At 42.0% G+C, this 14,611-nt stretch overlaps 1 protein-coding gene across 1 annotated transcript in view; it reads left to right on the top strand.

Annotated features, from left to right (window-relative positions):
* Positions 1 to 495: 495 nt before the first annotated feature.
* PREX2 (phosphatidylinositol-3,4,5-trisphosphate dependent Rac exchange factor 2) overlaps positions 496 to 14,611 on the top strand; it is a gene marked incomplete at its 5' end in the record, with an annotated part of 281,798 nt that continues 267,682 nt past the window's right edge. The window contains one exon of the mRNA XM_082675204.1: positions 496 to 636. Within this exon, the coding sequence (XP_082531330.1) occupies positions 496 to 636 (141 nt within the window). The remainder of the gene's footprint in view (positions 637 to 14,611) is intronic.

Below are 14,611 nucleotides of genomic sequence, written 5' to 3'. Positions count from 1 at the left end.
ATCTCCAATTCCATCTCCAGCGCTGACTGTGCGTGTGCCATGTGTGTGCGTGTGCGTGTGTGTGTTTAGTTAGCTGGCACGCAACACACTTCCCCAGGGTTGTGCTTCCTTTTTCCTGAGATTTGGCGAAGGGTAAAGGGTCGGAGTCACATGGATACAAAGCATTTGATTAACGTCCAAGTCACCGCTGGGGCTGCCGGAGCCGCCTCCCCTCCAGCCCCGGCAGTGCGAGGCCAGAGCCGCGGGGCGCGGTGCGCAGGTCCCGGGCGGGAGCCCCATCCCCCGGGAGGGAGTGGCCTCGGCACAGCCCCCAGTCTCCCGCGCCCGACTCCCGGCGAGCGGCCCCTCCTCCGCCCCTGCCCCGGCCTCTCCACGGCGCGTAAAGTCGCCCGGCCCACCTCAGACCCGGCGGAGGCGGCAACTTTCCCTGCCGGCCGCGCGGGGCCGGGGCAGCGGCGGGCGCGCGGGGCAGCGGCGGGCTGCACGGCGCCCACCATGGGCGACGAGAGCCGCGGGGACGGCCGCGCCGAGAGCGCCCGGGACCTGGAGAAGCAGCTCCGCCTGCGCGTGTGCGTGCTCAGCGAGCTGCAGAAGACCGAGCGCGACTACGTGGGCACGCTGGAGTTCCTGGTGTCGGTGAGGGGCTCTCGGCGACACGGGGCGCGGGCGGCTCGCGCGGCATTGTCTGCGCGGGGACCGGGGACCCGTCCGGGCATCGCGGGCACCCGAATCCGCGCGCCGACGCTGGGTCCCCGGGGGCGGGAGTCATTTTTAATGCCTGGAGACGCGCCGAGTGGCCGGGGCGAAAAGTTAGCTCGCGTGGGAGAAGGCTGTGTCTCAGGGAATCCCTGCTGCCCCGTCTCTCCTCACTCTTCTCTACCCCCCTCCCTGGTCTGCTCGAGTGCGTTGTGTAATTTTTTTATTTTTATTTTTTCCCTTGTCTTCCTTCCCGGGGATTTTGTTTGAAGACTCTTGCAGGGTGGTTAAAAGTCTGTCTGCTACACTGAGGTACCTACAGGTAAAAAAAAAATATCCTGATTCTTCTGGAGCTTGAGTTCATAATTCAGATTACATGGCAGTGAAGTCCCTTTAGTTATAATAATCTTTGGAGCATAGGATTCTGGTGAGGGGTACGGAGGGCAGCGGGGTTATGACGTCCAGCAGCTGTTGGATATGAAAGCCACGTGTAGTGCTCACCGCATCCTCGCCCTACTGTCTGCTCCCCCCACCCCAACCCCGGGGTTTAAATCTGCTGTTTAAATCCCCCGCCCCCGTGGGTTCAGCTCCCGGGTCCCGTGTTCACACTGAGCCCAGGAAAGCAGCAGAATAAAACTCCCATCCAGCAACTTAAAGCTTTCGTAGAACTCGCAGGAACTTTGTTTCAGAGTTTCAGCTTGACTCACTGGAAGTCTGCATTGAAAATATTTCATTCATGTGAGGGCCAGGAGGGGCAAAACTGAGTGAAGGAAACTTCTTAGACGTCACTCAAAAGTTGAATTTTTTCTGTTCGCCGCTGCAAAGACAGAATCTGAGGGTTGGTTCCTCTCTGCCCAGATGCGCGGGAGAGCATCATTCAGAGACTGAGGACCTTTAGCCTTTGCTAAAATCTCCCTCAAATCTTCTAACTTCCGCTTTCCACCACCCTATTCCATACCCCCTTGGTCTGAAGGGGAATGTCTCAAAGGCCAGACTTCCTGCTCAGCTTTGTAAAAGAGGTGAGCTGTCTGCTGAAACTCAAGAAATTCCCTCCTTGGCTCAGGCAAGAAGGAAAGAACACTGTCTCGAGGGATGTGAGATGCACAGGTTGGCTTCTGGTTGACGTCTCAGATTAAAATCAATATACTTGAGCCCCCAGGGGCCACATTCTTTGGAAAGGTATGGGTGTTTGAGAATATACTGGTAATTGGTGATAAATAGAATTGTTGTACACTTCCATGCAGCAATGTCAAAAAAGCATGTTTTTAAGGAAATGTGACTTTTCATAGCTTCAGATTTGGCTTTCATGAAACTTTGTTGGTGACCAAGTCCTTTGGCTTTTGAAGAATCTGGGTGACTCTTCAAGTTGCATTAGTTACTCCTTTCAGGAGGTGTGTGAAAAAATACTGAGCAAAAAAAGTCCTAATTTACAGAAATAGACAGCTAACCTAACCTACCTTAAAAACCAATTTGTTGATCTTTATTTAAAACATCAGTTTTTCCTCTGATCTTAACACCTGATTATTAAAATTGATAATGTAATTCTATATAGAGTTAAGTCAGAAATTATGGGAGGTATAAAATAAATTGCATTTTACTCTTTACAAGAAGATCATTTTATGATTTCATTCTTATCTCATTCAGAAATTATGGACTCTTCCACTTTTCCTTTTCTTTATTTGCTATTTTTTGTGTACACGTTCACACACACACACAAACACTAATTGGCCTGAAAGTCTTCCGAAACAAGGGTTAACCTTGGCTTCCTTTTAGTCTTATAAACTCAGAGTCTAAGTCTCAGAGTCTAAGATCTACTTATAATACATTATTAGATTTTCTTTTTTGGGTATTATTTATAGCAACATTTCATTCTCACTTATTTTATGTGGTTACCTTCAGTGGATAGAGTCAATGTAGTTTTAATTTTATCCTGAACTGATATGCACCAAGAGCTTTAAGAATATTCAAACCCTTTTGTCTGGTAGTTCCTTTCCTAGGAATCCATCCTAAGGGAATGGTCAGAAATGCAGACAAACAAAATAAGTTATTTTTTTAAAAAAATACCTGTAGTATTAAATAAGTGCAGTGGTAAATTTGCTGCAAAAATTGGATAATGAATTCCTAAGTCAAATTTAAATATTTGTTAGATTAGTCATTGTTTTTGATTTCTGCCAGTGCTTCAAGTCATCAGTATGGGTGAAGGTAATTCTTATCTTTATTACAGAGATGAAAAAACATATTTTTGGTTTTACTGAGAACCTATTTTTACTTACAGGCCCATAAAGAAGCAAACAGTTTGTATTATTGCTCTTGATTAAATGATCATGTGGCCTGAGGGGAAAACTTTTTTTTTTAATAAGATGCCTTCTCTTCTCATTTCCAACTTTTGGCCTTTTAAAGAGAGAGCACCTCCCCCCTCATCCCCCGACCCCCAGATAGTCCATGAATGTTGCCTTTTTCCTCCCCCAGATGCATCAATATGTATGATCTATATGCACCTTCTCTCTGGTCACCACCCAGGCACACACTTCTAGATTGAACAAGGCTCTGACCTTGAAGCTGCTGTCATTTAGAGTGGTGCACTCTTCCCATGTGCCAGGCTTTCTCAGGCCTCTTGTGCGGTATGCAGGATCTTAATTCTCCAACCAGGGATCAAATCCGTGTCCCCTGCATTGGAAGCTTGGAGTCTTAACCACTGGACCTCCAGGGAAGTCCCTCAGCCCTCTTCTTCTGCTCCTCTGTAGCGCTTAGCAATCTGCTGGATTCCTACTGGCATTTCAAGGCTCTTCATCTCCTTCAGTAGAACTTTCATGATCCCATCCTCCCTCCTGCCCAGGCTGGAGTGCTCACTGCTCGGTACCCACTCTTCCCTGTAGTCACTGCTTCCATGGCACCAAAGCAGGCATAGGCAGGATTTGTCTCCTTTTGTCTCATTCTTCTAGAATGGAAGCTTCTTGAGGACAGGGCCACATTTTACTCGTCTGTGTTTCCCTGGACTTTTGTGTAGTGCTTGTGACACTGTAAGTACTCAAGAAATGCTTACTGAACGAAGGAATGGAGGAATCAGTGAATTCATCCATCTTCTAAACCTCCCACCCATTTTTAAGGACAGTTCCTCAATGATCCGTAAATTTCTGATTTTGTTTTTTTTCCATTGGGTCTGTATAGACAGTGGAAGTTACTTAAGTTTCACTCAGGCACATATGTATTATGTAATAAGAAGCTTTAAATTCAACATGTAGTACCTGCATAGAGCCTGTGCTCCGCAACAAGAGAAGCCACCGCAGTGAGAAGGCCACGCACCGCAATGAAGAGTAGCCCCTGCTCACTGCAGCTAGAGAAAAGCCCGCGCGCAGCAGCGAAGACCCAACGCAGCCAAAAATGAATAAATAAAATAAATTTATTTAAAAAAAAGAGAAACATGATTTAAATCTGGCATCGACGTATTAAAGACATTGTAACACACTATTATTTCAGTTCATTGTAGTCTAAATTTTCATTTGGGACCATGGACATTATCTGGATTCATTATTTTTAGGTTGTAGATAAAATGGTAGACAGTGATGGAATTTGTTTATGTTCTTGTTTTGCTTGGGAAATGAAATTCTTCATTAGAGTACTCGAAAACATTTTTTCTCAAAGAAATGATTTTATGGACCTAATTTCCAGTATTTGATGTCCAGAGTCTGGACAGTCGTAGGTGGTAACTGGTTTTCTGGAGAAAAGGCCAACCAGGGCCGATTTCAAGGTTGCATCTTATACAGTCGCACAGGGCTACCCACTCTGAAGGACCTCAAGCTTAGTTTGATGCTCTGCCATCACTGTCTTGCAATTCTTGCTCATTTTATCTTTGAACTTGGGCTTGGGCTTTGCAAGTGAAGTCCGGTGGGACAACAGGGTGTGAGCAGAGCAGATACACAAAAGAAAAAAACCCAGCTTTACACCTCAGTACCTTTAATAGCACTTTTGGTCTTGCCTTTTGAATAAAAGGTCTCACGTTTGAATTTTGCACCAGGCCTGGAAGATTGTGTAGACACATTTCACTGTGGCAAGTGGCGTTGAGGCAGGGTGATTGTGTAATTTTTATTTAAACTGGGACACATCTGAGGGTGCAAGGGTGTGCTATTAATAATTACACAGGGAAACAGATGTAAACTGGGATTGTTCCTGGCAAATCAGAAAGCATGGTTATTCCCTGTTATGGGCACATTAAGACAAAAACTTTGAGCTATGTGTCTTGTAAGCAAAAAATTGAGAAATTTGTTACCTGTCTGAGCTTTGACCTCAGATACCCCAGAATCTTGAGTCCTGTCTCTAATTGCTATACAGAGCCACAGGTGTTGGCCATGCCGAGTGTCTGAGTTTTGTCTCTATTATATTCTCCTCTGCCCTTTTTCTGTGTCTCTGAGTCTCTGCTTCTTCTCCGTGTGTTTCCCTTTGGTCAGTTTGGCCCTTCCCATGGTAATCTTGGCTTCAAGACAGTGACAGCAGGTTGCATGCTATGTGACGACAGCCAGAGTTAGTACGGTGCTTTACAGTGTATACTGAGCAACTGCATATTTCTTATCTGACTTGGCTTCATGTATGTGCATCTCTTAGCTCTTTCAGAGGGTACTCCTGAGAGCTTCTGAGTTCTGGGGTTCGGCTTCAGGGGTCCTCACAAAAGGTCGGAGGAGCTGAGCTGTGTGGCTTCAGGCCGTCCACCCTGGCATCTTCCAGCACAGCCCCACCTTCTGATTTGTGTTATTGTTTAAACAGTTAGAAAAACCCCTCCTCTGTATGGTAAACTCTGAGAGAATAGGGATGCATTTACTTCCTCTGTACGCTTTTCTTGGCCTCATCAGGGTGCTTTGTAAATAGCAGGTGCTCAAGAAAACAAACGGACAAATAAAGCAGGAGCAAACAAAGGGGTTCGAATGAATCCGAAAACAGCTGCTTTCAGTCATGATCCGACGTTTCTAGGGAAAGATAAATAGATTCAACACATTATGCTTAGGCTTATGTTATGGGTTGATCTGTATCCCCCTCAAAGTCATACGTTGCAGGGCGAACCTTCAGTCTCCAAATAAGCACAATGCCGTGTGGGAGGTGAAATGATAGAGTAATAAGCAAAGTGTCAGGGAGGCATCAAGGGCCGCCCTCAGCCTGGGGTCGAGGGAAGTTTGGGGAAGAGGTGATAATAGAGCTGGCTCCTGAGGGACGAGGAGGAATGTGCCAGACTCGGAGGAGAATGATCCCCCCTGAGAGCGTAACCGCGTTGAGGGTGACCATGGTACAGCAGCCCGGGGGTGCTGGCATGCCCTGACATGCTCCAGACGCTGAAACATTCTTCATTAATGGGGATAAACACTTCTGTATGCTCTTCGGCTCTTGGTAGGAGATAAGGTAAGTTCAGGCCAGTTTGAGAAGAGTTCCATTCTTAAGAATTCTGACTTCAACTAAAGCCAATGGGAAATCAGTTGTGAGGGGACGCTTGCTCTCTTATTAATAATAAACAAGTCTGAGGGCTTCCCTGGTGGCGCAGTGGTTGAGAATGTGCTTGCCGATGCAGGGGACACGGGTTCGAGCCCTGGTCCGGGAAGATCCCACATGCCGCGGAGCAACTAAGCCCGTGCACCACAACTACCGAGCCTGCACTCTAGAGCCGCGAGCTGCAACTATTGAGCCCGCAAGCCACAACTCCTGAAGCCCGCGTGCCTAGAGCCCACGCTCAACAAGAGAAGCCACTGCAGTGAGAAGCCCGCGCACCGCAATGAAGAGTCACCCCCGCTCGCCGCAACCAGAGAGGAGCCTACGTGCAGCAACAAAGACCCAGTGCAGCCAAAAAACAAGTAATAATAATAAACAAGTCTGAGACCTCCAAGGTTGGCACTGGGAAGGGAGTCTCTCACGGGAAGAAGTTGCCAGGCCAAGATTCCCTGAATCTGTGTCTTTGCATTTGGCCTTGGGATTCCTTCTGCTCGTTCTCTATTTCCACCACCTCCCTGGCCCTCAGCCTACACTGCCTATTTGGTCATCCACATGCTCATCTTAATCTGGGACAGGTTATAACCTTCAAAAAGTTGTTACTGTTTACTAAAGGGGAGCACAGACCAGTAATCCCGGAAACGACACAAAACACAAACATCGTCTAGTTGTGTAACACAGATTTCTGCTCCTGGCAAAGTGATCTTGCTCTCAGGGTCTGCAGACCCTGCCCTGTTTTTATCCTAAGCCTTAAGACAGCTCCTGTTTGATCCCCCTGACTGGGCACTACTCCTGGGCTGACTTGACTGGGTTCTGTTTTTCTAGTCGTTAGCCTGAGTATGTATTCATGAGGGTGGTGTCAGGAAGCAGCCCTTAAGATGCCTTGACTCTTGTAGTAAACATACTGTGAATTAAATGGTGCTCTTGGCATAATTCTGATGTTTGGAGTGTTAATCATGTGGCTAGAACTGACTCTCTGTACAGAGGGATGTGTCTTTAGTCTTAAGGTTTCATCTGCATAATTATACTGTGTTATAATTTGATGACATTAAAATGAGTAGTCTTTATTGAGATTAGTTATGTTTCTTGGCAAGAGAATTCTGTCAGCAGGGTTGAGGAGCAAAAGTTGAAGTCTGGTTACCCATTAGGAGTTTCTGCCATTTCACTGGTCCAGGTAGGAACTGTGGAATGTTTGATCTAAGGTAGAAACGATGATGAAGATAAAGAACTAAACCCAAAGAAAACGCAAACAAAATCAAACCAAACCATGAAACGTCAAACACCCAACAACGACGAGACATTTCTTGGGTAGAACCTTTAGCATTTACGTTCACTCAGAAGTGGAGGTTTAAGTAGAATGGAGAACATTAGGGTGGCCTCTAGTTTGAAGATAGGATGGGGTGTGTCATTAATTCAGAAATGGAATGCAAGGGGCAGAACAGTGCGGAGAGGAGGAGAAGAGTGAATTTGGTTTTCAACTTGCTGAGCTGCAAATTCTGCTGTGATTTCTGAAGATAATAATTGGGAACTTAGGCAAGAATTTAGAGATCTACAAAGTATTGATAACTAATCATATATATTGAAGCCATCAGGTAGATGAGATGGCACAAGGGGAGCAATTCAGGGAAGAAAACATGCTAACCAAGAGTAGGATGTAGGGAGCTGATATTTAAAGTTTAGGGGAAGAGGAGAGTGCCCTGGTGACTTGAACTGAGCTGTCAAAGGTTGAAGCAAAGAACCAGGAGAGAGTGATCTCCTGAAAGCCAAGGAAGGATCTAGTTGCCAGAGGAAAGGTTTCTTTCAACTCTCAGAGTTTTACAGAAGTAGGTAGTGTGAAGACTGAAGAGGCCACTGGATTTGGCAGTTAGAACATCATTAGGGTTTTGGCTTCAGGAGCATGTGTGAGCAGAAGCCTAAGAATGAGCTGGAAGACATGACATGAGTGGAAGCTGAGGAGATGAAGACGAATGGAAAAGCTATTCAAGGAGGTTGGTGATAAATGCAAGGGGAGAAATAGGTTATTAACATAAAGGGATAATTTTTGTCTAGGGATGTTTGAGGGAGATGAGTATAGCCAAGGAGAAGGAGACGATAGATAAATACAGGGAACTAAAGCAGCTGTAGCAGAGCATTGTGGAAGTCAGATGAATCTTCTGGTAAATCAAGAGTCCCCGTGGCACTGGGAGGTAAGGAAGGCACTTGGTATGTCCCGTGGTATGCCATGGAACATACCCACAGAAAAATGTCATGACAGAGCCTAAGAGCAAGCAAGCTGTCTCTCGTATATTTTTAAAATTCCGCTTCTCCTTTAGTCTAGCGCTTTCGGAGACTACTGGGGTGGCCTTTGCATCCCCCTGTGACAGCTCACCAGCGGTTCTCTGTCCTGCCTTGGGACAGTGGGGTGAAGAGCACGGTATAGAGCATGGGTTTAGGTTAGGGGGCCTGATGACCCAGGGTTGAAGTCTTGGCTCTGAAATTTACGAACAGTGTAGCTTTGGGCACCTCACTTAGCCTCTTTGTGCCTCCTTGCATATTTGGAAAACACATTCGATACTATCTCACAGGGCTGGCCTAAAATTAAATCAGCTTCTGTAGGTGAACTGTGAAGTGTGAAATGTGACTTTTTAAAATGCAACATACAAATTTAGAAGTCAGAAGAGGGAAGTAAGTTCCCCTGATTTATTGTTACCTCTGTTATGACTAGGTTCAAATCTTGGAAATAATGACATAATCATTTTTTAAAATCATGACACAAATTGTATTAAATTTATGCATTACATTTAATGCACATAGCAATCATTGTGCACACTTTTAAACAAGAAACACTGGTTTATCTGACAGCATTTTAGTCTGATTACATTTTTTCTTAGTACTTGTCTTTTGAGTGTTCTTTTACTCCATACCTGGCATTATATTTTAATACCAAATAAGATTGTTATGCTTGAGTTTGGGGTATAACCTATTTGACCTAAAAATTGTTGTTCTTGTTTTTATTAATTCTTTAAAAATCTTATTTATAATATTTACTTTTCATAACAGATGCATTTTTATTATTCTCAACTTAGTAAATGTTTCTTTGCTTGAAAGTGTGGTTGGGTCACTTTTCCTATGGTTTTGAGTGAAATCATTCAAATCCTGACACATCTAATAAAAACATTTTTTCCCTAATTTTTTCCCCATTCTCATGAACTATTGCATTTGATCCATGAGTTCAGTGATTGTGATTTTAAGAAAATTGATACATTGAGGTTCTGATATTTAAACACTTCTGATTAGTATAGATGATTTCAGACTTTGAATCTGTGAATAATTAGTTTTTTAATTCTAGCCTTGCCGTATAGCTAAGTATAGTGTACAAAAAAGGACCTATCTCATTGGAGAATATCTAAGCCCAAGGACATTATGTTCTGTCGTTAATGCTAAATGCATATTTTCCATAAAAAGGCAAGCCCTTCATTTGAAAAGGTTAAATGGTATAATACTTAAGAAATGACTCCAGCTGGTTAAATTTAGAATACTGGTATGAAACTATTTTCTGAGTTTATAGCAAAAATCTAGCAATATAGAATATGAATGGGTAAGCATTTTTATTCAGTTTAAAGCTTCATTTCTCTGAGAAGTTCAGATGAGGGTTGATATCTATGTTTGACTTTGCTTTGCCACTTTTGTGAGTTTAATTATCTATTTAACTTGTCTTCTTGCCAGGAGGAGAGGCTTTATAGATGGTGACACATTTTCAGTGGTTATGCAAGAAACATTGATGTTTTCCTTCAGGGCCTTGTAATGCCTCCACTTGGCCTTAGTTTCTTGTTCCCTTGGTTTCTCGTTTTTTTCTTATTTGAGACTATTGCCCCAAAGAAAGAAATCTTAGGATTCCAAAAATGACATCTCACATTCCAAAGTTTTATTTCTGTCAGTAACACTAGGGGAAGAGCTATGGAAAGACATTATTTTCACCTAAACGTTAGTCCCACACCCACACATTCCAAGATTATTTTAATAACTCATTATTTTCCCAGAGGTGAAATTATGAGTAAAGGGGACTTCCATTTTATACACTGTATATCTATGTCATGTTTGACTACTTTGTATAACTTTAATATATATAGAAATATTTTTTATTTATATATTTTACATTTCACACATTTTCTGGAATATTCTAGATACACCTTTATCTCAATTTTTCTTGTCCCTCTTCATAATGAGATCTCTGGCAGAGACTTCTAATTATCTCCAATATCCGTTATTTTTTTCTTCTGTAGTAATAAAAGTTTTAGCATGATTGTCCATCTTAAGGCTACATTTCCCAGCCTCCCTTGCAGTTAAGTGTGGGCGTGTGTCCTGGTTCTGGTTCTGGACAGCGGATTGTGAGCAGAAGCAGCATGGGTAACTTCTAAGGTATTCTTTTATAACAAAAGACTATGCACTCTCCCCCTTCTCCCTGGCTGGTATGAGGTGTTGATGGCAGGGATGGGGCAGCCATTTTGGACCATGAAATAGAAGTCACATGTTGAGGATGACAGAGGAACAAAAATGGAGTCGTTTCTTTATTAAAGAAATCTAACATGTAGCGTATCAAAAATAGGCCCATAAGATAAATCAGTATTTATTGTATCTAACTCTGTCCTAGTCATTTTTTTGAAACTTCACATTTTGCTTCCAAATTCTTATTGATTTATGCAAATTATTAACAAATTGGCAAACTTTAATATATTTTTTTGCCTTTGTCTTGTCAAACAGAGTAATCTTAATATTTAAAATTTATTTGTAGTTTTTCTTTAATGAATCTTCTCTAGCTCAGCAATGATTTCCCAGGATTATGCTAAAACTCTGCTCTTCTTTTCTACTGGTATATTTTGGATTTTTTCTTTAGAAAAAGAACAGTTTTTTTTTTAAGCCTGTACTTATAATTCTTTTTCCGGAAGGCCAGAATTTTTGTGTTTATTATATATATTTATAAGGATGTTTGTTCAGCTGCTTTCTCTGAGGCCAAACAACAGTAGTTTAAACAACACAGAAGGATGATGTGTGAATATGGAAGTGGTATGTAATCAACATGCCTTTCTTGCATCCTCTCTTGGCGCTCTGGTTATTTAATTTTTCAATACTGTTGCCCAACAGTGTCCAGGGGAGTGAGCAGCTCAGCTCCATCAAGTCATTCAGAGACCTCTCTGGTCCTTCTATCTTATTGCTCCACCGTCCCCTAGGACCGACTAAATCAGAGTCTGTAGGACAGAGAGCCAGTATCCATATGGTTGAAGTTGGCTTGCCAGAACCACTTTCATGTTCCAGCCCCAGAGGGACTGATGGTGGGAGACACATTCCACACATCACTTGCACTGTCAGAACAGTGACACGGCTTGAATCAGCCAGATTCAAGCCGTGGCCAGAACATGACACGGCTTGGCCAGAACATGACACGGCTGAATCAGCTGCAAGGGAGGCCGGGAAATGTAGTGTCTAGTTGGGCAGCCATGTGTACAGCTGAGATGTGGGGAGTTTTATACTAAAATGAAGAAGTGGAGAATTCATACTGAGAGACAAAGAGTAGTCTCTGCCACCTTTTCGGAGTCAGTGATACTGTAGGCTCATTCCTCAGAAAATCACTTATATTAATTCTTGGATTCCTTTACTGTAAGAACGTATTGTACTAAAATACCATTTGGATTATTTCACCCTAAAATGATATATTCTTGCCCATATAGAAGTCCTTTTCATATTTTATATATGTATCTCTTTACATATGTTTGTAAGGGTTCCCTAAAGGTTCCCCCCTCCCCCATTGGCTTTGACTACAGGAAGAATTTGAGAGATTTGGAGATTTTGTGTGCTTTAAAAATTTTTTGGAAGTCTCCCCCTGACAAAAAAAAAGTCCCAGGATAATCTGGAAATCATTATTCTGTGTTTGTTTCGTGTCAGGCACTGCATATTCCTGTGTAACTCACAACTCCCTTCAAGGCTTATATCCTTGTAACTCACACCTGAGGACACCCTGATGAGCTCCTAAGTGGGAGAGTGGGGATTCTGAGCAGATCCATTGTGTTGCTGGTGATTCGCTGGCCTGGGCATTTCTAGATGGTGGGAGCAGTGTGATTAATCAGGACTAGGAAAACCAAGGCAGGTGTTGGGACCGGGACACAGAACTTGTTGACTCCGGAGGTACACAGAGGCTAAAAGACAGGAAGGAACAGTAGTTCGTTTCAGGCAAAGCTTCAAGAGCAAGCGAGCAGCAGAAGCTCACTGTCAACCCAAGACAGGGGTCAGAGCCAGGCAAGCACTCAGGAGCCAGAGATTACCCAGAAGTCAGGAGTTTCCCTCACAGAAGTGAGGAAATGCAATGACCTTCAAAAAATAGACAGCTCTAGCTCTCGCATTGGTAACGTACGTTATTACTGAGACTAGTTTCAGTTTAATTGAATTCCTTTTGGGTCAGTTGGGATCTCCATGTGCTTATTTACTTAGTACTTCACAGCAGGTTTGAAGCAGTTAAATATAGACAGCGTTAAATATAGCTCATGTTTTATTCCATATATGATTAAATCATAAAATATTTGAGACAAGTGTCAATTTTACACACACACACACACACACACCCTTTCTAGTCTCCAAAATGTATGTACTGCTTGGCATTCAGTGGATATTGTATAGATCACATTGGTAGAAAGCATTAATGCAATTTAAATACAAATGAAGTGAATCCCCAGAGTTAAATGATCATTATTCCTGGAGTGTTTTGTTTGCCAAGCCTACTTCTTTTGATGGGTTGGATGAGGGAGGGTAACTGGCCTTCAGGTAGTCACAGAATGAAGTTAGATAGATAGGCCCTGTTATTTAGATAGGGGCATTTTCCTTAGTTTCTACCAAGGACAATTAGTACAACCGTATAATGGTATAATCTTAGAGTCCAAAAGGAAATCATGCTATGGATGGATGAGTATAGTTTTCTACTGAAATATGAGAAGTTGACATTTCTCCTGTACATTTTTCAGTGAGCTAATAATCCTCACATATAAATTGTACCTTCTCTGTATGGTGAAATTTTTTGAGAGTAGCAAATATTCTTGGGGATTTACTTCCCTTTTTTTTAGTTTGTACTTAAGGGTGACCTAGTTATAAGGAACGTGAGCAGTTGGACTGTCAGCAAATTTGAGAGTTAGGTTAATACTTGAATGGATTCTTAATTTTAAACATACACATTTCTATAGTTGAGGATTTAGGTCAGATTCAACTTTCGTGGCATTAAGAAAACATTAGCAAATGTTAGGAGAGATCCAGATAGTCAGTCAGGATGTTTGAATAAATTTTTTAAAAAGGAAAATCTGCTAACAAGATTTAAAGAAAAAAATAGCTTTATTCTATTGTGTTATATATTCTCACTACAAATTATTTTCCAGCCTGCCAGACTTTAAATTCAATTCTATGATATTATAGTATTTAATGTCTAAGTGAAATTTGCAGTAATTTTTTAATAAATACAAAACTAAAAAAGTCTATTAAAAAGTACCACAGGAAATAGTATGGAGGTTTCTCAAAAAACTAAAAATGGAACTACTATATGACCCAGAAATTCCACTCCTGGGTATATATCCAAAAAAACCCCAAAACACTAATTTGAAAAGATTCACGCACCCCAATGTTCATAGCAGCATTATCGACAATTGCCAAGATATGGAAGCAACCTAAGTGTCCATCAACAGATGAATGGATAAAGAAGAGGTGGTATATATATTCAGTGGACTATTACTCGGCCATAAAAAAGAATTAAATTTTGCCATTTCCAGCAACATGGATGGACTTGGAGGGCATTATGCTAAGTGAAATAAGTCAGACAGAGAAAGACAAATACTGTATGATATCACTTACATGTGGAATCTAAAAACACAACAAACTGGTGAATATAACAAAAAGGAAGCAGACTCACAGATATAGAGAACAAATTATTGGTTACCAGTGGAGAGAGGGAAGGGGGGAGGGACAATAAAGGGGTAGTGGTGTAAGAGGTATAAACTATTAGGTATAATATAAGCTACAAGGATATATTGTACAGCATGGGGAATATAGCCAGTATTTTATAATAACTGTAAATGGAGTATAACTTTTAAAAACTGTGAATCACTGTACTGTACACCTGTAACTTACATAATGTTGTATAGCACCATACTTCAATAAATGACATTCAGAATATTCTAAAAAAAAAAAAAAAGAACAACAGAGGATGGAATCAGAGTGATTTTTTAAATTTGTTTACAAAACCAACTTGTTTAATTTGCGAAAAACCTTATTTTCAGCATAGTATAGCTTATGTGTCAGGTCAATTTAAATAATAGCTCTAATATGACAAGCCTTATGATTTATCCTCTCCAATAATTGTTTTAAAAAACATAGAGTCTAGATATTTTGATTCTTAATGTTCCAGGGACTATTTATTGAGCACCTACTGTGTGGCAAT

This window comes from Grampus griseus, assembly GCF_964374135.1.
Source record: "Grampus griseus genome assembly, chromosome: 17".
NCBI lineage: Eukaryota > Metazoa > Chordata > Mammalia > Artiodactyla > Delphinidae > Grampus > Grampus griseus.
This window is presented reverse-complemented; position numbering and strand designations above follow the sequence as displayed.